This window comes from Mandrillus leucophaeus, unplaced genomic scaffold (assembly GCF_000951045.1).
Source record: "Mandrillus leucophaeus isolate KB7577 unplaced genomic scaffold, Mleu.le_1.0 Scaffold433, whole genome shotgun sequence".
Taxonomy (NCBI): domain Eukaryota; kingdom Metazoa; phylum Chordata; class Mammalia; order Primates; family Cercopithecidae; genus Mandrillus; species Mandrillus leucophaeus.
Window position 1 is genome coordinate 788675 of NW_012104621.1, and position 25552 is coordinate 814226.

A 25552-nucleotide genomic window follows, 5' to 3' on the forward strand; every position below is an offset into this window, starting at 1 on the left:
TTTTTTTTAGGGAGAGTCTCACTCTGTTGCCCAGGCTGGAGTGCAGTGGCATGATCCGCAATCTCGGCTCACTGCAACCTCCATCTCCTGGGTTCAAGAGACTCTCCTGCCCCAGCCTCCTGAGTAGCTGGGACTACGGGCACATGTCACCATACCTGGCCAATTTTTGTATTTTTAGTAAAGACAGGGTTTCACCACATTGACCAGGCTGATCTCGAACTCCTGACCTCCAATGGTCTGCCTGCCTTGGCCTCCCAAAGTGCTGGGATTACAGACATGAGCCACTGCGCCCAGCCAAAGCCTCAGTTTTCTTGTCTGTGGACTGCAGATATTAATAACACCCACCACAGAAGGATTAAGTCCCTCACACAGACTTGGCATGTGCAGGAAATTAAGCAGTGATAGTGTTCATAGCTGTGGTTGTTGAATGACTGGAATTGAAACTGCAGGCATTGTTGTGTTTCTCTAGCTCAGAATTTCCTCCATGTGAACTCTGGGGGATCCCATCCCACATGATCGTCCTCAAAACAAGGGTTCCGTGGTCAAATGGGCTTGGAAAATGCTGCAGACTGCATCCCTCTCTGGTAAACTCACAACTAGTGAAGACTTCTATTTCCCGCAGCTTGGCAGGCTAATGGGGGATTCAGTCTCCCACTAAAAACATGTAAAATGCTGCATAAGATATTTTTGTAATAAAATCTTTTAAATGCATTAGAAAGCTATCTGTAAAGTGAGAAACACACAAAAGCCAAAAATTAAGTGAAAATAGAAACTCTGAGTGAAAAATTGAGTAGTAACCCTGGTTATTGCCCTAGGGGCATTTGCTGACTCCCAGGTGAACTTGAGCCTCTATTTTCATGGCCTCCAGGGTATTGGGAACAAGAGACAAATCCACAGACATCCAAAGTGGGAAGTCTAAAAGGAGCAAGCCACCTAAAGCTGGAACCCAACAGGGCTTCCAGAGTAAGGCAAATAAGATGGAAACCAAGCTCCTCCCTCTGTCCCTCCAGCAGTGAGAAGGAAACATCAAAAACCATGGTACCGGGTGAAGAAAAAAAAAAAACTCCAAAGAGAAATCCAGAACTATATGCCAGTCCCTGTGTGGTTTCTAAATTTATGTTTAGATAATTCACACTTATCTAAACATGAATTCAATTTTGCTTTTGTGGCTCATCCAAAAGATCTCAAGCTAATAACTGAGCTTAAAATGATCTTGAGTTGGTGGTGTTCAGAAACTTGTTTGTTGGAGATATAACAAATTCTCTCTAGGAAAACTTACCTTCAGTTCAGGCCTCAAAGGATTCCCACAAATAAAATGCCCAGAATAAGAGCTCACAGTGATAAACAAAGAGCAACAAAATCCCCATAAACACAAGGAAACAAAATGCCTTGAGAAAGAGGCAGCAGGAGACCAGCAAAGACTTCAGATATTATAAGTATTAGACACAGAACATAAAATAATACACTTCTAGTCAAATAAAAGGGGAATTGGAAACATGAATAAGAAGCAAGAGACTATGAAAGTGACCAAGTAGCTATAAAAGAGAATAAAATAGAACTTTTATGAAGGAAAAATTAAGAGTTGAAATTTTAAAACTATGTATGACTTTACTACCAGGTTACATATAGCTGAAAGTAGAGTTGGTGAACTGGAAGACAAATCCAAAGAAAATAACCAGAATATAACACAGAAAGATAAAGAGATGAAAATATGGGAGAGGGGTAAAGAGACGTGAATGAAAGAGCAGGTCTAACATACAGCCATTTGGAGATACAGAGAAAGAAGAAGACCTAGAATCAAGGCAATAGTCAAAATAATGGATGAGAACTTGCCAAAAATGCCAAGAGACACCACGCATTTTAAATGAGATGAGAAGTCTGCAGAGTATATAGGAGAAACCCTTTGAATTTATTTAAGCCTTTATTTTATTTTATTTTATTTTAATTTTATTTTATTTTAAAGAGAGGGTCTCACTCTGTGGCCCAGGCTACAGTGTGGTACAATTATAGTTCACCATAGCCTCAAACTCCTGGGCTCAAGCAATCCTCCCACTTTAGCCTCCTGAGTAGCTGGCATGTACCATCATGCCTGGCTAATGTTTAAATTTTTTTTAGAGACGGGGTCTTGCTATGTTGCCCAAGCTGGTCTTAAACTCCTAGTCTCTAGCAATTCTCCCACCTCAGCCTCCCAAAGTGCTGGGATTACAGGTGTAAGCCACTGCAACTGGCTAACCCTGTATTTTCTATACTGGTTTGACCTCAGGACCCCTTTCGATGGAATAGCTGTTACCACATTGGAGACCAATATTTTGTCTTTGGGAAGCTGCTTTGGGCCTCGTTGTAGAGATCACCTCTGCAACTTGATTCTAATCTGTTCCCTCCCTTGGCCTCTTACCCGCAATTCTGGCAGAATTACGGATCCAGATGAGGAGATTTGAGGAGCTGCTGCCCCAAGTGTGTTGGCTGGTGATGGAGAATTTCAAGGAGCACCACTGGAAAATGTTTTGCACCTCCGTAAAGGAGATCCGAGGACAGTTTGAGGGACAGCAGAAGCAGCTGGAGAAAAGAAAGGTAAGGGCCTTAGGATGAGCCCTTCCACTCCAGGACCAGGGGAACTGGGAGTTCAGAAATGGTGGCAGGTTGCGGGAAGGGCCAAGTCCAAGGGAAGAAGGTGAGCTGGGCTTGGGATTTTTGGATGGGGTCTGAGGGACAGGAGCCATTGGCAAAATAAGAACTGAGCCAACAGCTTCTACATAGAAGGTGTTCAGTAAACTCCTTGTTGGCTATAGTGGGTGGGTGTGCTGGGTTCCATGGGGCTGTACTCATTGAGATAACAATAATTGTCCACACTGGTCTTTGGAGCTGTGGAACATGGGTGCTACTGATTTCACTGGACTAAAGCTCTGATTGTGCTGGACAGATGCTCAGCCTTTTCTCTTCCAAACCCCTTGAGTCAGCTCCAGCCATGCCCCCCTCTTAACCCCTCTGCCACTCTTCTGCCCACCCATCACCCCCACAGACCCAGGTCAGAGGACACATGAGTCTGGCCATAATCATAATTGACAGAAGACATAGGTCAGTGACTTTTGGTGGGTTAACATCACCGCTGAATTCTGGATTGTTTGATTAAAGGACAAAAATGCCCAGAAGCTCCATCTAAATCTTGGACACCCCATACATTTCCAAGAAATGGAGTCTCTACACTTAAGTGAAGACAAAAGGCAGGAAGAGCTGGACAGCATGATTAGGATGAACAGGGAGAAGCTGGAGGTAGGTCAGTGATACTATTGATTCCCCAGTCCAGGCATGCTCCAAAAATAGCCCAATGGACAGCCACTGACAGCACCAGGTGCAGCCCTTTGTTGATATCTTGGCCAAAGCAGGCATGATCGTGGTTAGGTTTTGTAGGTAAAAATGGCCATTATTGGCATTTTACCTTGTATCCTTTTTGACTTCTAAATTAATTAATTATAAAATTACCAATGATAACTTTTATTTTGTGATCCATGTCTAGTTTTATTTCCTCATCTGTGAATTGTCTGTGTCCCTTGTCCATTTCTGAATCATTTCTTATGTTTAAACCAGATCACGTCTTGGAATAGGCCTCCTGGTTGAGGGCCAGATGCTGGTTACTTGGACACAGTGGCTATAATGGCTTGGGTCCCCAGATCTCCCTGCAGAGTTCACCCATCCCCTCTTCAGCTGGCCTTGGAGGGATGATCCTCTCCCAGCAGCACTGTTCTCACCATGTTTTTTCCAGGAATGTTCCAGAAGGAATGGCCAGGTTTTCATAACCAACTTGGCCGCCTTCACCGAGAAGTTCCTACTGCAGTTGGATGAGGTGGTCACCATTGACGACGTCCAGGTTGCAAGTAAGAGGCACCACCAGCCTTGTGTCCTGGCCCCGGGGGGCTAGTGAGGGTTAGGTTGGGTAGGGGTCTGCTTTCCCCAACTCTATCAGAGTGAAAACAGGTGATCCATTGAGGGAACTGATTAATTTTTGTTTTCCTTAAAAATAATTTTTTGATTAAAAAGCAAATGCCAGATGGCCCAATGTTTATATATAAAAAATGAAACCCTATTGAGTAAACATTTCCATACTCTTGGGGTTAGGGACAGCTTTTCTAAGTATGACAGGAGAGCTAGAAGCCATAGAGGGAATGGCTGGCTCTTTGTAGCCAAAACAAAAACAGAAACATGTCAATAGATGGAAAGATAAACCACAAACTGGAAAAGTATTCCTCACAACTTATAGATCAGAGAAAGGGTTAATATCCCTATGGTACAAAGAACTCTCACAGGTCAAATTTTTAAAGAGACAAAGGACAAACCCATGCTCTTCAAAAGAGAAGCAGTTCATATGGCTAGTCACTGTAAAAGATGCTCAACTTCACTGATGATGAAAAATGAAAATCTTAAGTATTATTTAGATATCATTTCTCACCAATAGCCTGGCAAAGTTTTTACATTTGGTAACAACGTAAAAGAATGTCAAGAAACAGAGACTCCACAGAGGCTCTTGGTAGAGCATACATGGATACCGCTGTCATAGAGAACAATTTGTCAGTGCCTGTCAAAATTGTGAGCATTAAGACATTTGGCCTAGCATGTCTAATTCTAGGAATTTATCTGAAAGAAATACTTGGACACTTTTTCAAAGGTATATGTTCAAAAATATTCACAGCACTGTTTGAAATGGCAAAGAATTGGAAGCAACACTAACATCGATATACAGAAAATTCAATGGGCCAGGCACAGTGGCCCACACCTGCAGTCCCAGCACTTGAGAGGCTGAGGCAGGTGGATCTCTTGAGCCCAGGAGTTTGAGACAAGCCAGGGCAACATGGCAAAACCCCATCTCTACTAAAAATTTAAAGATTAGCTCGGTGTGGTGGTGTGCACGTGTAGTTCCAGCTCCAGCTCCTGGAGGTGGAGGGCGGTTGGGAGGGTGCTGAGGTGGGAAGATGGCTTAAGTCTGGGAAGTCGAGGCTGCCATGAGCCTTGATCACACCACTGCACTCCAGCCTGGTGACAGAGCAAGACCCTGACTCAAAGAAAAAAAAAAAAAAGAAAGAAAATTGGATGCATAAATGAGGGTGCCAGATGTGCAGGTAAATACCGTGCAGCTGTTAAACTAGGTCTGCATGTGCTGACCCAGAAAGACATGAAGGAGGGCTGTTGTGTGAAAAAACAAATGGACAAACAGAACACGTCTATGAGCCCATCTTTTAAAACACATGCATGATATCAACATGCATACTCACATCTGTTTAAATGAATCTGTGTGGGAGACAGAGACAGAGACTGGTACCAAACTGCTGATGGTCACCTCTACTGGGTGGGATTGCAAGAGATCCCTAAAACCTTTTTTTTCCCATCACAAAGTGATGTTTACATTTTTAATAATGTACATATTACTTTTATAGCTATAAGATTAAAATCATACATTAAATGTTATCCATTTATCACTGATCTATAGAGTAATTAAAATATATCCTTTTTATTTGTAAAGGTTTTTATTACAAAAACAATAAACGTTCATTCCGGTAAAACAAGAAAATCAGTATGAACCAAGAAGCAAGTGAAGAACACAGTCCTTCCGCCCTGAAAGCAGCACCCTTTGCTCTTGCTGTTCATCCTGCCAGACCTTTCCCTTTGGGCACAGGCCTGTGTGTCAGGGTGGCTGGGGAAGATTACAGGGCTTGGACACTTTTGTGACCTGATTTCCCTGCAGGTGAACCTTGACCCGGCTGGCCAGTCAACACTTCTCTTCAGCGTTTTCAGTTGTTGCACACCATAATTTAATAAGCACTGTAACTTACTAATTAGTCCGTTTGCTATTGAACTTTGAACCATTTCCAGTTTCCCACCCCTGTAATTATGCTGAAGAGAATCTCTGCATCCATGCATCTCTAGGGCAACAGACTCCTAGAAGTGCGGCGTCTGGATCAAAGTGTGTACACATTTTTGAAGTGTTGGTCACTTTTCTATATCAGAGGTCTCTGTCAAGGGTGAGCCTCGTTTGGGAAATCAGGGCCTTGCAGAGATGCTGGGGTCAAGACCCCAGGGAGAACAGGCAGGTGAGCTGGTAGTGGAGCCGATCACAGTCCCTTGCAGGGAACCCCTGAGCCAGGAAGACTCCCTGCACCAGGCCCTAGGAGGCCTCTGCCTGCTCTGTAACTCAGCTTCTGAGCCAGGCCACCTGGCCTTGCCATTCATGGCAGAGGAGTGTACAGGTTGCCTGCCGGTTCTCTGCACACAGAGCCCTGCACCCTCTCACCCCCCGATCTAGAAAGAACCCCAGAGCATCAAAGATTGGCTTATTGAGCTAGATAGTCAAGGGACAACCTTGAACGTGTTTGTTCCAGGGGAGGTTCTTAGTCTGGAACCCGTATGAGCTAGCCTAAGCCAAAGAAGGCTCTATGAAGCATATCCTGGGACTCATGGAAACTGCAGGAAGGTCAGAGCATCAAGCTCGGGTTTGGAGCTGGGAACAGCACCCACACCACTGCTCAAATTCCTCCAGCCATGAACCCCTGCCTCTGCCACCGCCCCGAGCTGTGTGGCTGGTGCATTCAGCTTCTCCATGGAGAGGGCTCAGCCTGCCATAACTCCGAGTGGGGAGGAGGGGCGCCAGTCCTCCCGCCTCTAAATGTAATGCCAGGGAAATCCCTTGATCTCAGGCTGTCGGTGTGGCTGTAGTCACTATCCCGTCTCTTGCCTCTAGGGATGGAGCCCCCCAAACAGAAAATATCAATACTCATACGAAGGAAACTCGCTGGGCTCTCCCTGAAGGAAGAGAGTGAGAAACCCCTGATTGAACGTGGAAGCAGGTGAGAGCCAAGAGCAGCAAGGACTACTGTAAATGGCTGTATCTGCTGGGGGTGGTGCAGGGTAATGGTTAGGGGCTTGGGGTCTGAAGTCAGACAGACCTGGGAAAGGCATTGTGTTCTGAGCCTTAGGTTTCCTAATCTATGAAATGGGCATGGCCACCTACCTTGATCAAGAGAAAGTTAAATGAGGTAGTACATGAGGTGCCCCAGCACATATGAACAGCTCAACAGCTATTAGTTCACATGATAAGGACCCACCAAAGGGTCCCACGATGAAAGGGAGGCCTGGCTCAGTGGGAGACATATTCTCGGGTCACTGCTGGCATTGTGAGCCCCTCCAGCTGTCATGAGTGAAGAGAGCTGGCAATGTGCCTGTCCCCTGTGCCCAAGAGTATGACTCTGCAAGAAGCAGAGCAGTGATATGCCCAGCTATGTTCTCAGAAGTGGTCTTTAGAGCATCATAGGAAAAGCATACCAGGCACTGGTGGCCACCACCTGGCTGGCAGATCAGTGAGTGAACTGAGACTCAGAAAGGGGAAGCAACTTGAGCTGTGGCCCTCCCCTTCCCCACCAGAACCCCAGACCGTGCACAGCGATGAGACCAGTGTGGGCTAATATGAAGCAGCTTGAACAAGTGCAGCATTCACACTCAGTATGTTTTTTATTTTCATTAAGATATTTAAAGCCATGATAATTTTCTCAAAGAAATGCTAAGCTTTTCCAACAGGGATGGTAGGTGGATTATGAAAGATGAAGACAAGTCTGTGAGATTTTCACACATTTGTTTGTAGGAAGTGGCCAGGAATCAAACCCACCGAAGTCACCATCCAAAACAAGATTCTTCTCCGGCCAACATCATCGATATCCACCACCAAAACCACCCTGGGCCACCTGGCAGCCGTGGAAGCCCGAGATGCTGTGTACCTGGTGAGATGGGGTGGAGTGGGTGTGTCCCGGGGAGCACAGCTCAGGTTGGCTGCCTTGGGAAGGGGGAGCTTCCCATTACCCGGCATCCCAACATTTGGTTGGTGCAGCAGGGAACACATGTCAGTGCACCCCAGAGCTGCAGGTCTCAACACTCAGGATGGTCGCTGTTCACAGGCACAAGGACGCTGCCGCTGTGGGTCATCTCCCATCCCAGTGCGAGTGTGGGTCTGAGGCATGATCCCAATGCTGCGAGAGCCCAGCTGAGGGACATCCCACCCAGACTGGGGGTGAAGAAAGGCTTTCCAAAGGCACAGTGGGGTCACAGCTAGGGAATGTTGTCACCAGGCACGGAAACAATAGTGGCAGTAGGCTCGGAGGGGGCACAGCAGCAGGAGTGGTCACAGCTCCTGAGAACTCACTGGGAAGTGCTTACTGGGAGCTGCTTCTCTTGACATGAATCCTCCTAACACCTCCACAAGGGAGGTAAAATTATTATCCTCATTTCACTGATGAGGACACTGAGGCTTAAAGAAACTTGTCCCCTCTATGCCACTACAGAGTGGCAGAGCCAGGATTTGATTCCAGTGCCTGTAAGACCCCCTGGGGACAGCCTGATGAGGAGGCTACACCCAGATGCCACCTGAGGGACCTCTTGGCTCTGAAGATCTGTGGACCTTTGGTCCTGATGCCCAGAGAGAAACCTTGTCCTGCCCGGAGACCAGCTGGTCCCCTTACTGGGAGAGGCTGAAGTGCCCAGGGTCAGCCCTCCCCAAGCTTCCCTCCAAGCCCCAGGCAGAGGGTACAGCTTGGCCTGCTGAGTTCAGTGAGGGCGGGAGGCCTGGGAGGTCCAGCCTACCCAAAAACTGGGAGCCCTGAGCTCCCGAGAGGCCACAGTGTGGGACAGAGCTCAGGAAGGAGTGCTGAGCCTAGAGTCAGATAGACACAGGTCCTAGTCCTTGATCAGCCTCCTCCTAGCTGGGTGACCCCAGGCCAGGCTCTGAGCCTCAGTTTCCCTGTCTTGTAAAATGGGGGAAACAACTAGGCCTACCTGGTTTCTACCTGAGAAGTGACTTGGGGAACTCTTGCCAGTGCCTGGAATGGGTTAAAAGTCACCTGCCAGCAAGTTATAGCATTGCCCTAGGGGAGGGGGTCCAGATGTCTCTCCTCATGTGGACCCCTCCTGCTACTTTCCTTCTAGAAATATTTAGCATCATTTGAGGAGGAGCTGAAGAGGATCCAGGATGACTGCACATTTCAGATGAAGGAGGCTCAGCGCTGGAAGGACAGCTGGAAGCAGTCCCTGCACACCATCCAGGGCCTGTATGTGTGACCCTCCACCCCACCATGAATAAATGCTTTCTTATGCAGACTCCTTCCCTGGCCATCTACCTGCCTACCTACTTTCCATTCATCCCTCCCTCCTTCATCCCTCCACCCCTGCTCTGTGCCGGACACTGTAGCTTTACCAGCAAACAGGACATAGCATGGTCCCTGCCCACGTGGAGCCCACTTCCCATGAGGAAGGCAAGCATGAAAGGGGAGGTCCACGTGGTTAGCAAGGAGGGTAAGTACCAGGAATCAGTCACTTAAAATAGACACCAGAACTTCACAGGACATCACCTCCAAATAGCATGCTGGGCAGGGCACACCATCTTGAAAAATGAAATAATTAAAGGTCATGGGTAAACGTTATTTTAATTTAACAGATTAAACAAGTATGGGTTATAACTGCAACTCTGCACTGGTTCCTAGACCCAACAAAGAACTAATCCAATGTTGATTGGTATTTGTGCCACAATTTACCTAAGCAAATTGCAATATTTTGGAGGAAAAAAAAAAATCTTCCAGGCCTCTTTAGTCCTGTGATGCTCAGATCATTCTCTTGGAGTCCTCCAGCCTGCCGGCATCTTGCTCATCAACTTTCTCTTCTTTGATTACATGGCCTGAGCGTACAGGTTTCATTTGTCAGTAGTTGTGTGTGTCATCTGGACAGGCTTCCTCAGCCACAGGCCTAGGAGGCCCCAGCCCCTAAATTTCCAGCCCCTGACAGCTGTGTGACCCTCTGAGTGCAGTTCCCTCACCTGGGGACACTCACCCTGCTCTCCTGGTCTGCGCCACCCAGTGAGACCCTGCTTCGTTAGCTTGGTAGCCTTTGTGCACTGAAGCCAGGAGAGTGAGGAGTCCCCTTCCATTAAGGCAAAAGCAATCTCCTGTTCTTTTCTGTGCTCCCCCCACCCCCACCCCAATGTGCTACCTTTCATTGCTTATTATTCCAAAAGGAATATATGCACATTGTAGAAAAAAGAATTTATGAAAGCAGCAACAGGATAACTTTAAAATCCTGAGCCAGCACAGTGGCTCATGCCTGTAATCGTAGCACTTTGGGAGGCCAAGGCAAGCAGATCACTTGACCTCAGGAGTTCGGGACCAGCCAAGGCAACATGGTGAAACCCCATATCTACTAAAAGTACAAAAAGTTAGCCAGGCATGGTGGCGCACACCTGTAATCCCAGCTACTGGGGAGGCTGAGGCATGAGAATCGCTTGAACCCAGGAGGTGGCAGTTGCAGTGAGCCAAGATCATGCCACTTCACTCTGGCCTGGGCAACAGAATGGGACTCTGTCTCAAATAAACAAATAAATAAACAATAAAATCCTGGTATCTAGAGAGAGCCACTGTCCATCGCATCTTTCCATGTATGTGAGTTATTTTTACAAAATGGAATCATAAGGTGCATTAGGTTGCATAGACTGCTTGGTAAATTTTAACTAGATAAACCCTATGCCATATCCTTAAGGATTCATTTACACCATTGGTTTTCATACTTTTCTGCCTCTGAACCACTGTATAAACATATTCTAAACACAGGGTCCTTGCACACATACACAACTTGGGACCAACAGGTCACAGGACAGCACTTAACCTTACTAGGAAGACTGCTTACTAATATTTTTTCCCTGCTTTTTAAATCCTAGCCCGGTCCACTAACTCAGTTCATGGCCCATGAAGGGGCCTTGATTGCAGTGTGGGACACTATCATTTAAACAGCTGCAGAGTGCTCCCACTGCCCGGAGAACCAGATAGCCTCTGTCGGACAAGGGTGAGGATGTCCCATGCAAGGCTCCTACAAAGAAGGCAGAAATGACATCCTCCCACACTAGCTCTTTGTACACATCTGGAATCATTCCTTAATCAGAGGGTGGCAGCTGTGGACATGGTGCCAAGTCACCCTCCAGGGAAACAGGCCACCCCCTCCCACCACTAAGCAATACCCATTACCCAATTTCCTCATCCACACCAAGGATTCTAGTTTCAGCATTTGGGGGACATTTTTTGCTGGTTTGGTTGGTGAGAAAACATATCTAAATCACTTTTCTAATAGCGAGTGAGACTGGACTCTAATCACCCCTATACCCATACTCCAGGGATCCCCTTAGAGGCCCAGCTTGACAAGTACTGAAGGAACCCAATGCCACTTTGTCTACCTTTTGGCTACTATAGATCTACACAAAAACATGTTCATGACTGCCCATAGCAGCACTGAAAAAGAGTGCTGTTATATCTAAGACTCCATTGCCTAAAAATTAGCGCTCCTATGAGCAGTCATGAACAAGGTTTTGTGTGGATGCATATTTTCATTTCTCTTGAGTATATACCAATTACTAGGTCAAAAAGTAACTCTAGGCTGGGCACAGTGGCTCACACTTGTCATCCCAGCACTTTGGGAGGCTGAGGTGGGTGGATTGTTTGAGATCAGGAGTTAAGAGACCAGCCTGGCCAGCATGGTGAAACCTGTCAAATGAAAATACACAAATTAGCCAGGGGTGGTGGCACATGCCTGTAGTCCCACTGCTTGGGAGGCTGAGCCATGAGAATTGCTTGAGCCCAGGAAGGGGAGGTTACAGTGAGCCAAGATCATGCCATTGCACTCCAGCCTGGGCAACAGAGCGAGACTCTGTCTCCAAAAAAAAAAAAAAAAAAAAAAAAGTAACTGTATGCTTAACTTTTTGAGAAAGTGCCAGACTGTTTCCCAAAGTAGCTGTATCACTTTATATCAGTCTTGGCAGTATATAAAGGGTCTGATTTCTCCACATCATTTGCCAAAACTTGTTATTATCTGACTTTTGGATGATAACCATCCCAGTGGGTGTGAAGTTGTATCTCATTATAGTCTTAATTTGCATTTGTGGTGACTAATGATGTTGAGTATCTTTTCATATGCTTATTGGTCATTTGAATATCTTCTCTGGAGAAATGTATTCAATTTCTTTATCAAATTTTTAATTAGATTACTTTTATTATTGAGTTGTTAGAGTTCCTTATATATTCAAGCCCCTGGACCCTTATCAGACATTTGCAAACATTTTTGCATTTTTGCAAACAGATTTGCAAACATTTTCTCCCAATTGTATGTTGTTTTCACTTAAAAAATTATCTCTAGATGAGTTATAATTAACTTTCTTGATAATGTCCTTTGATATACAAAAGTTTTTAATTCTGAGGAAATCCAGTTTATTATTTCTTGGGTTGCTTGTGCTTTTGGTGTTGTATCTAAGACTCCATTGCCTAATCCAAAGTCACAAAGATTTACTACTGTTTTCTAAGAGCTGTATAGTTGTTTTATTTGTTTGTTTGTTCTTTTTTGAGACAAGGTCTCACTCTCTCGCCCAGACTGGAGTGCAGTGGTGTGATCACCGCAACCTCCTCCTCCCTGGTTCAAGCAATTCTCCTGCCTCAGCCTCCTGAGTAGCTGGGACTACAGGCATGCACCACTACTGCCCAGCTAATTTTTGTATTTTTAGTAGAGATAGGATTTCACCATGTTGGCCAGGCTGGTCTCGAACTCCTGACCTCAAATAATCCACCTGCCTCAGCCTCCCAAAGTGCTGGGATTACAGGCGTGAGCCACCACGCCCAGCCTAGAGTTGTATAGTTTTAACTCTTCTACTTAGGTTTTTGATCCATTTTAAGTTAATTTTGTACATAGTGGTAAGTGTTCAGCTTTATTCTTTTGCATTTGGTTACCAGTTGTTCCAGCACCACTTCTTGAAAATACTGATCTTTCCCCCATAAAATTTTCTTGGCACCTGTGACATAGTGAAATACATGTTTGGTTTTCTTCCCCCATGTTCTGATGTGCAGCTCCTAAAACCCTTAGAATCTCTGGAGTGATAAGAGTGTCTTTTGTATACTAATGAGATGGCTGGTGGCTGGGGACCCCTAGACAGCTTCAGGGCAGGGGCTGGTCAACAGAAAGGTCAAGGCATGGTTAGAGGACTGAGACCCTCAGCCCCAAACCCCAAGGAGTTGCTAACTAAGTTATCAACCAATGACCAATGATCAGTTATTTAGTCAATCATGCCTATGTAATGCAGCATCCATAAAACTCCAAAAGCACCGGGTTCTGGGAGTTTTCAGATAGCTGGCCACATGGAGATTCCCGGAGGGAGGCACGCCCAGCAAGATCATGGAAGCTCCGTGCCCCTTCTCCCATTCCTTGCCCTAAAAATCGCCTCCATCTGGTTGTTCGTGTGTATCCTTTATTAATAAACAAGTAAATGTAAGTAAAGTGTTTCCCTGAGTTCTGTGAGCTGCTCTAGCAAATTAATAAAACCCGACTAGGAAGTTATGGGAACCCTGATTTAAAGCTAGTTTCTCAAGAATGTTCACCACTGGCATCTAAAGTTTCTCAAGTACTACTCGCTATTGGCATCTGAAAGTGGAGGGCAGTCTTGTGGGACTGGGCCCTCAGCCTGTCTCCAGGTAGACAGTATCAGAATGGAATTGAATTAAAGGACCCCTAATGCCCACTGCAGAATTGCCTGATGTCTGGGGAAATGACCTTCACACATCCGGTATCAGATGTATTGTATTGAGTGCTGTGTGAGTAGAGGGAAAAGCCACTTTTTCCCTATATCTTACATATTGGATGCCTTTTCATTTTATTTTCTTGATTAATTGCCCAGGCTAAAACCTTCAGTCCAATGTTGAATGAAAGTGTCAAGAGCTGACATCCTTGTCTTGTCCCCGTTATACAAGGAAAACATCTGGTCTTTCACCATTCAGTATCATGTTAGCTGTGGATTTCTTCTGGACGTTCTTTACTATGCCAAGGAAATTCCCTTCTGTTTTTAACTTGTTGAGTTTTTATTGTGAAGTGATATTGGATATTGCCAATTGCCTTTCCTGCATCAATTGTAATGCTTTTTGAAAATGTGATTTTTAGGCCAGGTGTGGTAGCTCATGCCTGTAATCCCAGCACTTTGAGAGGCTGAGGCAGGTGGATCACCTGAGGTCAGGAGTTCAAGACCAGTCTGGCCAACATGGTGAAACCCCATCTCTACTAAAAATACAAAAATTAGCCAGGCATGGTGGTATATGCCTGTAATCCCAGCTACTCAGGAGGCTGAGGCAGGAGAATTGCTTGAACCCAGGAGGCAGAGATTGCAGTGAGCCAAGATCTCACCACTGCACTCCAGCCTGGGTGACAGAGCAAGACTCCATCTCAAAAAAAAAAAAAAAGAAAGAAAAAAAAGTGATATTTGTTTCTAATCCTGTTGATATGGTGTATTACATTCACTGTTACTGTTCAAAGACAGCAACAAATCATGGGCAGAACCAGCTTGAGATCCAGAGTGTCAACCTAAAATAATTTAAAAGGTTACGATCTAATTTAAAGAGAGTTTATTCAAGCACACAGTGTGAAGGTGGCCATCTGGGGAGCAGAGCTACAATGAAGAATGGTGATCAGTGCTTCAGTGTGTGGGGAAAAATGAGGACCATGTATACAGGTAAAACAGAGGTGCCAAACAGAACTACAGCACTGTCCATACAAAGGCTGACATACAGATATACTGACTACACTCTAAGAGGGTTGTTTAACACTCTATTGTAAAAAGGTAACAGTCACAAGGGTCTCTGTCTGTACCTCTTTTAGTCTAGGTTTGAATAAAGAGTAGAGAGTCTGGTTAATATATAACATCTCAATGCAAAGGTCAGAAAGTAAAGGTCACGCACCAAAGAAGAAAAACAGTCATATTCCGTGAGTCAGCTTCCAGGGCTTTTCCCTTTGGCATAATAAATCTGGAAGATCCTGAAACTTAATTTTCTTTTTATAAGAGGCTCCTAGAAACTGGACTAAGACTTCAAGTTCATGCTCTTAAACTGTACCCTGTTGCTGTCAAGGTGCCAAGGCCCAACAGGGCCAAGACGAATGTCTGGGTCTAAATTGAGCTTTACAAGATACCCCCTCTTGGCACCCTGGAGAATGCTGACTCTTGCTCCAGTGGGGAGCTTCATTTTTAGGTAAGGAAAGTGAAGCCCCTGGCACTAGGTTTAGAAGGCCTTCCCCCAGTCTGAAGACCCCCTCCACCAAGGGCTCTACAGTCAGGGAAGTTCTGCAGAACACACCAGAAAATCGTACCGAGAATCAGGAAGATCTCAACTTGGATGAGAACAGACAATCGGTATGTGTGAATCCCAAGATGCCAGATGTTGGAATTATCTGACAGTGGTTTGAATTAGCCATAATAATAATGTTTTAATAAGCAATTATAAATACACTTGAAACGAATGAAAAATTAGAAAATCATAACACAAAAAAATAGAAGAAACAAACCCAAGTGGAAGCTTTAACTGAAAAATATAATAATCAACATTTTAAAACTCAGTGGGTAGGCTCAACAGGTTTCAAAAGTGAGGAGAAAGAATCTATGAACAAGAAGAACAATAGAAATGAACCAATCTAAACAATAGGGAGGGGAATGAACAGAGAGAAGCATAGGGGAAGTACTCGGGGTGAGTGCAGGGCAGTGCCTGTTTACCACCCTGATTGGACGCATATCAATATTTTAGTTGGTATGGCTATATGCCTGCATGCCTGTGGATCATCAGTTTGGAGGCATAAAACCCCAAAAGGACAGGGTTCTGGGAGCTTCCAGAGAGCTGGCCACATGGAGATTCCTGGAGGGAGGCACGCCCAGAAAGGTCATGGAAGCTCTGTGCCCCTTCTCCCATTCCCTGCCCTATGTATTGCCTCCATCTGGCTGTTCATCTGCATCCTTTATTAATAAACAAGTAGGCCAGGCACAGTGGCTCACACCTGTAATCCCAGCACTTTGGGAGGCTGAGGCAGGCGGATCACGAGGTCAAGAGATTGAGACCATCCTGGCCAATATGGTGAAACCCCGTCTCTACCAAAAATGCAAAAATTAGCTGGGCACAGTGGCATGCACCTGTAGTCCCAGCTACTCAGGAGGCTGAGGCAGGAGAATCACTTGAACCCAGGAGGTGGAGGTTGCAGTGAGCTGAGAGCGCCACTGCCCTCCAGCCTGGCAACAGAGTGAGACTCCGTCTCAATAAGTAAATAAACAAACAGACAAGTAAATGTAAAGTGTTTCCGTGAGTTCTGTGAGCTGCTCTAGCAAATTAATCAAGCCCAAGAAGGAAGTTAGGGGAACCCTGATTTACAGCCAGTTTCTAAAGAGTATATTAACAGGTGACAGCCTACTACTTGCTACAGGCATCTAAAGTGAAGGGCAGTCTTGTAGGACTGGGCCCTCAGCCTGTCTCCAGGTAGATAGTATCAGAATGGAATTGAATTAGAGGACGCCTAATTCACTGCCTAATACACTGCAGAATTGCTTGATGTCTGGGGAAATGACCTTCCCACATCTGGTATCAGACGTATTACATTGTGTGGTGTGTGAGTAGAGGGAAAAACCACTTTTTCCCTATATCTTATATATCGAATGCCTTTCATTTTATTTTCTTGCCTAATTGCCGGGCCCTCCCATGCCTCCCACTGACTGCCCGCCTCATGCCTCACCTTTAACTCTCCCCACGGGAAAGGTTCACAGTCCCCCCAACCCCTGCCCACCTTGCCCCATGAAATAACCACAGTACAAGACTGGATAGAGGATAAAGCCATCCAGGGGGCTGTAAGCCCTAAGGGCTCGGGCCAGTGTGCCCTTAGGACAAGTCAGTAACAACACAACTGAGTGTGTAAACAGGGCATCCCCAAGACCTTGGACCTCAGGAACACAGGACGCCAGACTTGGGGTCTGTTGTTGACAAGGAATAAGTACCCTTATCCTGGCAAACCAGAGCTCACCTGTGGTTCATGAGGCTCCAGCCGGGGAGGAATGGCCAGAATGTGCCTGACAGAGAGGCTGGGAGTCTTCTACGGAATTTCCGCCTTGAAAAGAATTATACCAGGAATTGCAGGGATGCTGGAAATCCTAGATCATAGGTAGCAGCAATGTTTATGCAATGAGGCCCAGCTGCAGCCTTAAAAATTGCATTGCAAAATCTTTCCCCCTGGATAAGAAACCAGCAAGAAAAGAAGTGCTGAGGTCAGAGACAGAATCCCAGGAGGAGTCAAATCTAAGGTCAAGGGTCATTCATGGGGCCCCCGGAAGTGAACTGAAGATGCACTGTCCAGCCTGCCCTGACTTTTTGCAAATAATCTTCCTTTGGCCTTGTCCTTTCCACCTTACACATTTGGATTTTTTTTTTACACTCCCCTCACCCCAACACATACACACATACACACTTAGTACTGATGCAATTCCAGCGTTTGAACAAGAAAACTACAAGTCCCTAATAGCTGATCAAAGGAATCCTCAGTAAGCAAATCAGAACATGTTCCCTCTTCCTCCAAAGCAGTAGAAAGGTAACCACTGTCTTGGGTCAGGAAATGGTCCCTGGAAGGGTTATTTTTAAAGACACCCAGATTCCCAAGGGTGCTGCTAGGCCGTGTGAAAGCCCCTTCAGCTGCTAACCCGGGAGTTCTGAGGGGCTGTCTCTGCTTCTTGCCCAAGTTGACCATACAGAGATGAACATGGGCCCTGAGAAAGTCCTACTTTTCTCCCATCTCCCTTCTTCTGCAGTCAACACATGGGCACCCCTGCAAGATGCCTCATCTCTAGGAGGGATATGAGAGCCCGTATCTCCAATTAACACAGGAAGTGAAAGAACAAAACCACAGCTCCTAGGCTGCAATGGAAACAGGATTTAACATAGTATTCTTCTCTATTGTATTCATTTTTATAGTAAATAAATTGTGCCCTTCTTCAAAGCAGCCAGGGCTGGGGGAGAGCTCTCAGGGAGAGGGGACAGGAGTATCTCATTTTCTCCTGGGCTTCAAGGAATCTCAAGAAAAGATTCACCTTGTCCTTCTCATCTGGGCTGGAGGAGCTGGCCCAGGGCCCCCGGGGGCCCCAGCTGTGCCCTGCTGCTTATGTAGGGGTCACAGGGTCACAGTTGAGCAGGCCTCGTGTCTGTCCTGCCGCTGGTACAGGGCTCTGCTTTGGGGGCCTGGTGGCTGGATGGGAGGGCAGGATGACCTGGAAGGGACTACCCCAGGGTCTCAGACTACCCTGCCACCTGCTCTTACTCTGTGCTCCAGGCACTGTGCTGAGTGCTTGGTGTCCCAATCACGTAAGTGATCACTTAGCATCAGCCCATTTCACAGGGGAGGAAAGCAAGTCCCTGAGAGGCGGGGTGACCTGCCCCAGTCACAGGGCTGTTCAGTAATGGAGCTGGGAGCCCAGTGCCAGCTGTCTGACACTCCAAATCCACACTTAGCCCAAAGCTGCACTGAGCCCTGGGACAGTCCACCCAGTACACCAGGTCACTCACAGGCATCTCAGCTTGACTGTGGCCTTTTCTCCCTGGCTTTGAGGCTGCTACTGGCTGATTCAGGTGCTGGTTCTGACTGGCAGGACTACTTATAACTACAGGACAGGGTGGCAGCCCTGAGACTACCTGGAATCACACCTCAGCTCTCCCTCCCAGTGCCTGCCCAGCACCTGGAGTCTGGGTGGCCCAGCTGTCACCACATACTAGGGGATGAGCCACAGTTGCAGGCTTCCTGCCGCTGGCCACCAGAGAGAGTCCACCCTTGCCCTCACCCAAGTCCTGCCCCAGCCTGATCTCTCATCCTCACTGAGCTGCTCCGTGGTCTTGAACCAGGTTCCAAAGTCCTCAGGTGGAAATTAGCTGCAGCCACCTGAGGCAACTGCAGCTCCCTAATTATTGTGCATTCCTGGTGCCAGAGGGAAGAACAGCAGGGTGACAGAGCCCGGTGAGGGGGTGCTGGAGGAGCCCTAGTGGGGTGTGGAGTGGGGTCAAGGGCCACTCCACACTCCCACCTCTAGGTGGGTGATTTTAAGAGGCTCCCACCTCCCCTCCAATCTCATCCAGTCCCTACTGGTTCTCAGAGTTGGGTTCAAACAGTCCCTCCTCCAGGAAGTTGTCCTTGATTCCAGCGCCTACCCCCACCCTCCAGTGGAATGGTTCCTCCTCTGCTCTGTACCAAGCCCTCCCAATGAGTCTAAGATGCAGGGAATGAGTCCAGGGAGTGTTTGGCAGGCGGCGACTCTCTGACTTCCACACCCCCAGCCTCCTGCAATGAATGCCACAGTTGCTTACCTAAGTCCTTTCCAGGAAGTTCATCAGATTCGCCTGGAAGGCAGACAGCCAAAGCCCATCAAAAAGGTCCCTGACCCCTGACCACCTCCCGACCACATTCCTCTCACGTTGCAGTACCAACAGGCTCCACCAGGGAGCAGGGCGTGCACACAAAACGGGACTTGGACCTGGGTCAGACTAGGCTCCAGAGGAGCGGTCACGGCAGCGGAGGCTCAGGGACCTTGGAGGCCAGGCCTTTCTGATGACAGACAGGGAAACCGAGGCCTCGAGCTGGAAGGGATTGTTCACCTACTCCCGTGCTCCCTAACGTCACTCTCCTGCCACCATGGACAGCGCCCGAAGGAGCGTCTGACTCCTCCAGCGCAGCTACAATCTCCTGCAGCTGGGCAGCGAGGCAGCTGGGCCGCTTCACTACACTCCGTGGAGCCTCCGTTCCCTCATCAATACGGTGGGCGCGACGCCCGGCTCACAGGGGCAGTGTGAGGACCGCTTGAGAGGAGGTTTGCCGAGAGCTCAGGGCTCGGTGAGGGGCTCTCTCCTCCCAAATTCAGGACCCCGGCCCCGCCCCGCGCCTCCCCAGGCTCACTCACATCCGGAGAATCCTTCATCGCAGTGCCCAGCATCACCAGGTCAGGTGGAATGGGCCAAGGAGGGGTCGGACCCTGTGCCCATGGGGCGGGGGTGTTGATGAGCACTGGCTCTCCGGTACCGCCCTCGGGTTGATCAGATCAATCTGCAGCCACCTGGGGCAGCTGCAGCTCCCTAATTACCTAATCAAATTCCTCACACTCCCCCTCCCACGTGGAGCAGCCAAGATTTGCCCCCACCTAAGACCCCTCCCCACACCTCTCTGTGTCTAGCAAACTCGCTGCAGCCACTCCTACAGTCGGCTTTGGCAATCACAAAGGTTGTGAGGGGCCAGCCCTGGTTCTCCCTGCTCCTCTCCAACCCACCACCTCCACCCTCTGCACCAGCCCAGCTCTCCCTGACCCTTGCTCTGGTCGCTTCTGTTGGAGGCATTTCAGGCACTGCTGGAGAAGCAAGGCCCCCTCCTCTCTTGATGTGAGGCCTTCGCTGGGAGGGAGAAGCCCTGTCCTCTGACTCCCTGGAGGCTCTCCCTCCCCACCTGCAGCTGCTGCCTCTTCTGGGCTTTCGGGGCTCCATTCCAGTGTGGCCACCGTGAAGGTCCCCTCCAGGGTCGAGGGCGAGGTCAGTGAGGACATCCTCCTCACCCTTTTATTCTCCCAGCCCCCTGACCCTGGGGCCCTGGACACCTGGCCAGATCAGCTGGTACCAGTACTACTGCCACCACCTCTGGGGTGCTTTGATTCCAGATTCACTCCCTTGGACTCCCTGAGCCTGTTTCCTCCTCTGGAAAAGCACAGGGGGAACTCCACCTGCCTCACAGGCCCTCCTGAGCACCACGTTCCTAGCACTCACATGACTGTTCCTGCCATCACACCCCTCCCCCACGGCAGAGCCAGGCACAAAGCCCTCCACAAAGCTCTCCACATTCCTGTCTGTGACTCCATTGTCACCATGTGAGTCCTGCACCACAGGGCTATCATCCCTCCACTTTTCAGATGAGAAAACAGAGGCCAAAGAGGAGCAGTGACTTGCCCAGGGCCCCATAGAAGAGGCCAGCTTCCTCCTGCTAGCCGAGGCCCCATCCCAGCTGCCTTCACCACGTCCCTCAGCACCACTGCTGACCAGCGTCCCATCCTCTGGGCTCTCAGTATGTGTCCAGGCCCCCAGCCAGGCCCAGCTGTGGTGGGAGAAGACAGGGTAGTCCCAGGAGGCCCAAATGAGAGTGGCTCCTGCCTGCCTCAGCCACAGGAGTCTCTGCCCCAAACGCTGGGCTGAGGTCATGCAAAGGCTCCACCTCCCCAGGGAACCCCCAGGAAATTCCCCTGCACAGAACACTTTCTTCCTCCACTCAGGAAGGGGGACTCTGAGGTGCTATCTCTGATTGACAGACTAGGGGTGCCCAGGGTGACGGGTGAAGCCACTTTGCTTCCTCTTTTGTGTGAATGTTTGTGAAATCCCCTCAGGAAGTAGCCACCAGGGATCGATTAGTCCCCATGTACTCCTCATAAACCATCTGGGGTATGTGTCATTGCAAACGAGGCAACAGGGCCGGAATCTGTGGCTGATCAGCAGTGCTGCTATGGGGCCAGAGCAGGCAGTCGCAGTGCACATACCTGTCCTCTACTCAGCCATTCGGACCCAAGGCTGGGCAGCCTTTTTGACCACCTGGCCCATGGAATTCCTTGGCAGTGCTCATCTCTGGTGTGGGCAGGGCGTCCCCTCCCCTTGGAGCTGCAGTCCAGACAGAAGAGCAGCTGGAGGCCAGCTTCCTGACGACCCCCTACCTTCCCCATCCACCCAACAGCCTGGAGGGGGCTACCAGTCAGTGCGATGGGCCAGCCAGGCAGCTGAGCCAGGGACCTGCTCAATCTGCCACCTCATCAAGCCCTCCTGGCTCAGCACAGCTGCCACCACTATGACCCATTGCTGGGACCTCCTGCTCTCTGAAGTGCCCCCGCCTCCCGCCTGCCCATGGACCAGAGGGATTCCTCTGCTATGAATCCAGAAAAGATAGAGACTGAAAATTTTCAAAGAAACTCTCAATGAGAAACTGAAAAACCACACGCTGTCAAGTCCTTCCACCCTCTCAGTTCCCTCCCTCCCAAAGGCTTGCCCCCATCCCCTCCTCCACTTCGCTGTGGTGAGCAGAACCCTGCGCAGTGCACTAGCTTATACATCTTGAAAATTTTCGAGACTATTCCTGTGCAGAGGCGAAAGAAGGAAGAAGAAATTTGGGAATCACGGGGAGGGGCATGAGTGCAAATCCCATTTATTTAAGAAGTCACAGGACCCAAACACGCTAGATGAGAGGTTCCAACAGGTTCCTCTGAGCCTAAGGGTCCCGTGGGACTGGGGAGGGGAGGGGACTCTCATGTTGGTCCACTGGACCCCCACTTCCATTTCAGCCGAGCAGGTCTGTTTTGACCAGTTTTGATTTCAATCATCAGAGAAACGCGTTGCTGTGAGGTAAGCTCTTGACAGTCTCCAATTTGGCCCCAGCCTATATCTGACAGGTAAGGAAAGGTAACCTAATTCGAAGCAGAACAGCTGGCCTAAGATCCCAGGGAGGCTCAGAGACCCCACCAGGGTTCCCAGTCCCTACCTTGAGGGTTCACAGCCTCCCAGCACCTCCTAGGCTCACTGAGAGGCAATGCCCAGCCCAGCCCCGTGGATGTCCCTGATCCACCCTGGTGCTCCTATAGAGAGAGGCCTGCTCACCTGGAAACTTCTCTCCATGTGAATTGAGGTGCTCTGCAGAGCAGAGAGCATGGCATAGAGTGAAGAGAAGTTCTTGAGGTATCAGCACTCCCACGGAGAATGAGCCAGGAGGTGGGGAGCTGGAATCCCGCCTGCTCCACTTCAGCTCCTCTGCTGACATCTCCCCTCCTGGAGGAGACAGAAGCCCAGGGAGCTGTGGCAGGGAGTAGGGGCACACCTGGGACCCAGTGAGCAACACTCACAGGGAAGAAGCCCAGCAGGAAGTGAGCACCCACCTCTGAGACACGTGGTCAAGGCCAGCACGCCCCTGACAGGAAGGCCTAGGGACTGCGTGGGGACTTAGATCACAGACCACACACCTGAGAGCCGACAAGAGGCCATTCCCAAGTCTCTAAGAGGGAGCATATTAGTCCATTTTCACACTGCTGATAAAGACACACCCAAGACTGGGAAATTTACAAAAGAAAGAGGTTTAATTAAACTTACAGTTCCACGTGATTGGTGGCTAGGGAAGCCTCACAATCATGGTGGAAGATGAGGAGCAAGTCACGTCTTACATGGAAGGCAGCAGGCAAAAAGAGAGCTTGTGCAGAAAAACTCCCCCTTATAATAACCATCAGAGCTCGTGAGACTTACTATCACGACAAAAGCACAGGAAAGACCTGCCCCCATGATTCAGTTACCTCCCACTGGGTCCCTCCCACAACACATGGGAATTCAAGATGAGATTTGGATGGGGACACAGATAGGAGCTCCCTGGGCCTACCACAGCAAACCCTGGCCACACCACAGCAAACCCTGGCCACCTCGATTCAAAGCTACACCACCCTGCACTGGCCCCAGGCCTTCACACTCTGGTCTCTGCATCACGTGGTGATGATGCAGTTGTCCACACATTTGAACTGGGTGATGGAGGTGCAGACAGTGGGTGACAGGGCTCCTTGGCTTTCCTGTTTCGTTGTACCAGAGGAAGCCCTGGCAGTGATAGGGCAGCACTTTCTTGAACAGCTTCTGGAGACAGGGGGAGTGTCACCCAGGCATGGTCCACCTCAGTTCAGAGTCCCAGTCCCCCACACCTCCAGGCAGGGGTCACTGGTCTGAGCTGGAGCTCAGGAAGCTGAGTATGTGGCGTGAGATTTACTGGAGTCGCTGAGCTTTGGTCTCTGTTCACTGAGGGCACCCAGCACATGATGACCCACAACCAGAATCTTCCCAGATATCTGAGTTAGCATAGGGCCCCTCCACCAGCCCCCGGGGATCCCTGTTCCGGGTACCCCAAGCACAGGGATCAGCCATGTGGAAACTCAAAGCCTCTTCACAAATGGGAAAACAGGTTTGCTTTCCATACGCTTTCCCAAACGTAGGAAGGCCACGAGTGAGGCAGAGAGCTACTTCGTGTTCAAAAATAAATAACAGCCACAGTACATCTGGCAGCCATTTCCACAGAGCCAAGCACCAGGTCAGCACCTGCCATGGCTCACCTCATTTAATCCCTGCAAGAACCCTGTGAGGTTCATCCTCTTACCACCTTTATTCTCAGAGGAGCAAACTGAGGCTCAGTGAGGTGCAGCAAAATTCCTGAGATACACAGCTAGCTGGTGGCAGACTCCCCGCTGTGCTGTGGAAGGGACAGGCTCCCACCTATTGAATACCCAGTCCAGGAACTGTGGGGTAGAGATGAAGACCCAGTGGTTACACAGGAAGGTGGTGCTGTAGGGTATGTGTCTGCTCTGGAAGCCTGGTCCAGGGATGCCACCATATGCTCCTGAGTGCCCACCTGGAGGGTCCACATTGTACAGATCTTGCCCAGGTACAGGGTTAACTCATTTTCATACTGAGTGGGACAAGGAAGGACACAGAGTCAGAGGCAGCACCAAAAACCACCAGGAGAATCGTGGGCTAGAGCTCAGACCAGAAAGCCCCAATTCCTTGGGGACTTGTGTGTGAAGAGAGATGTGAGTGCCCACAGCAAGAGAGGTTAGCATTCCCCTATTAAGAGCTTGTATGAAGAGCATCACTCTAGTGAGTCCTAAGGAAACATCCCCATTGTTGAGATGAGAAAACACAGGCTTAGGGATGTCAAATGGCTGCTCAAGGTCACACAGGGCAGAACTAAGAACTGCCCAAAGCTAGGGCTGCATCACGTTCCCACTAAGCTACCTGAAGCTTAGTCTGCTTCTGGCATGGAGGGAGAGGATCTGAGGGAACCTCATTCCCCACCCCACTGCCCCCACTAAGTTGAGAGATCAGTTTTCAGTGTAGACCCACTGCTATTGTGTGCATGTTTGTGTTCTCTAAAATTCATGTTGAAGTGTAGTTGCCATTGTGACCATACTGGGAGATGGGACCTTTAAGAGGTGTTTAGGTCATGAGAGCTCTGCCGTCCTGGGTGGATTAACGTCAGTATCATGAAGGTGGGTCTGCCCCCTCTTGCTCTCTCTCACCCTCTCTTTGCCCTTCTGCCATGTGATGCCTTCCACCATGGGATGATGCAGCAAGAAGGCCCTCACAAGATGCCAGCATCTTGACTGTGGACTTCCTAGCCTCCAGAACTGTGAGAAATAAATTTCTGTACATTATAAATTGCCCAGTCTATAGTGTTTTGTTGCAGCAGCACAAAATGGACTACAACACCCACCCTAGGAGAGTCCTTTAGACTTCAAAGCAAGGCACTTAGTTTTCTTTCTTTTACAATAAAGGCAGTTTTGAGAACCTGAGCTATGAGGATCCCAGATCCAGCAAAGGGGCAAATGCCTGGAGGTTCCAGGGTGCGAGAAGGGTTGTCACAGCAACAAGAACATGAGCAGACAACTAGGGGAAGAGAAAATCCAAATGGCTGGTAAACAACTGACAGGTGGCTCAAGCCTATAAGTGGCAAATTAAAAAGCAAAGGAAGCATACAGTGGCATTTGCCACATGGACACCAGATTAGCAGGAATGTAAATGAATGACATCCCTCATTGTCAGGCTGGATGCAGGGAAGCAGACATCATTGGAGACTGCCGTGGCAACACAACTGCCACAGCCTCTTTGGAAAGTAATTTGGCTGAAGT

At 48.7% G+C, this 25552-nt stretch overlaps 1 protein-coding gene across 1 annotated transcript in view; it reads left to right on the plus strand.

Moving 5' to 3' along the window:
• CCDC180 (coiled-coil domain containing 180) overlaps positions 1–9132 on the plus strand; it is an 87822-nt gene extending 78690 nt beyond the window's left edge. Inside the window, 6 exon segments of the mRNA XM_011993740.1 lie at positions 2411–2571; positions 3133–3270; positions 3761–3872; positions 6728–6833; positions 7625–7760; positions 8959–9132. Coding sequence (XP_011849130.1) covers positions 2411–2571; positions 3133–3270; positions 3761–3872; positions 6728–6833; positions 7625–7760; positions 8959–9090 — 785 coding nt within the window. The 3' untranslated portion in view covers positions 9091–9132.
• Positions 9133–25552: the final 16420 nt, after the last annotated feature.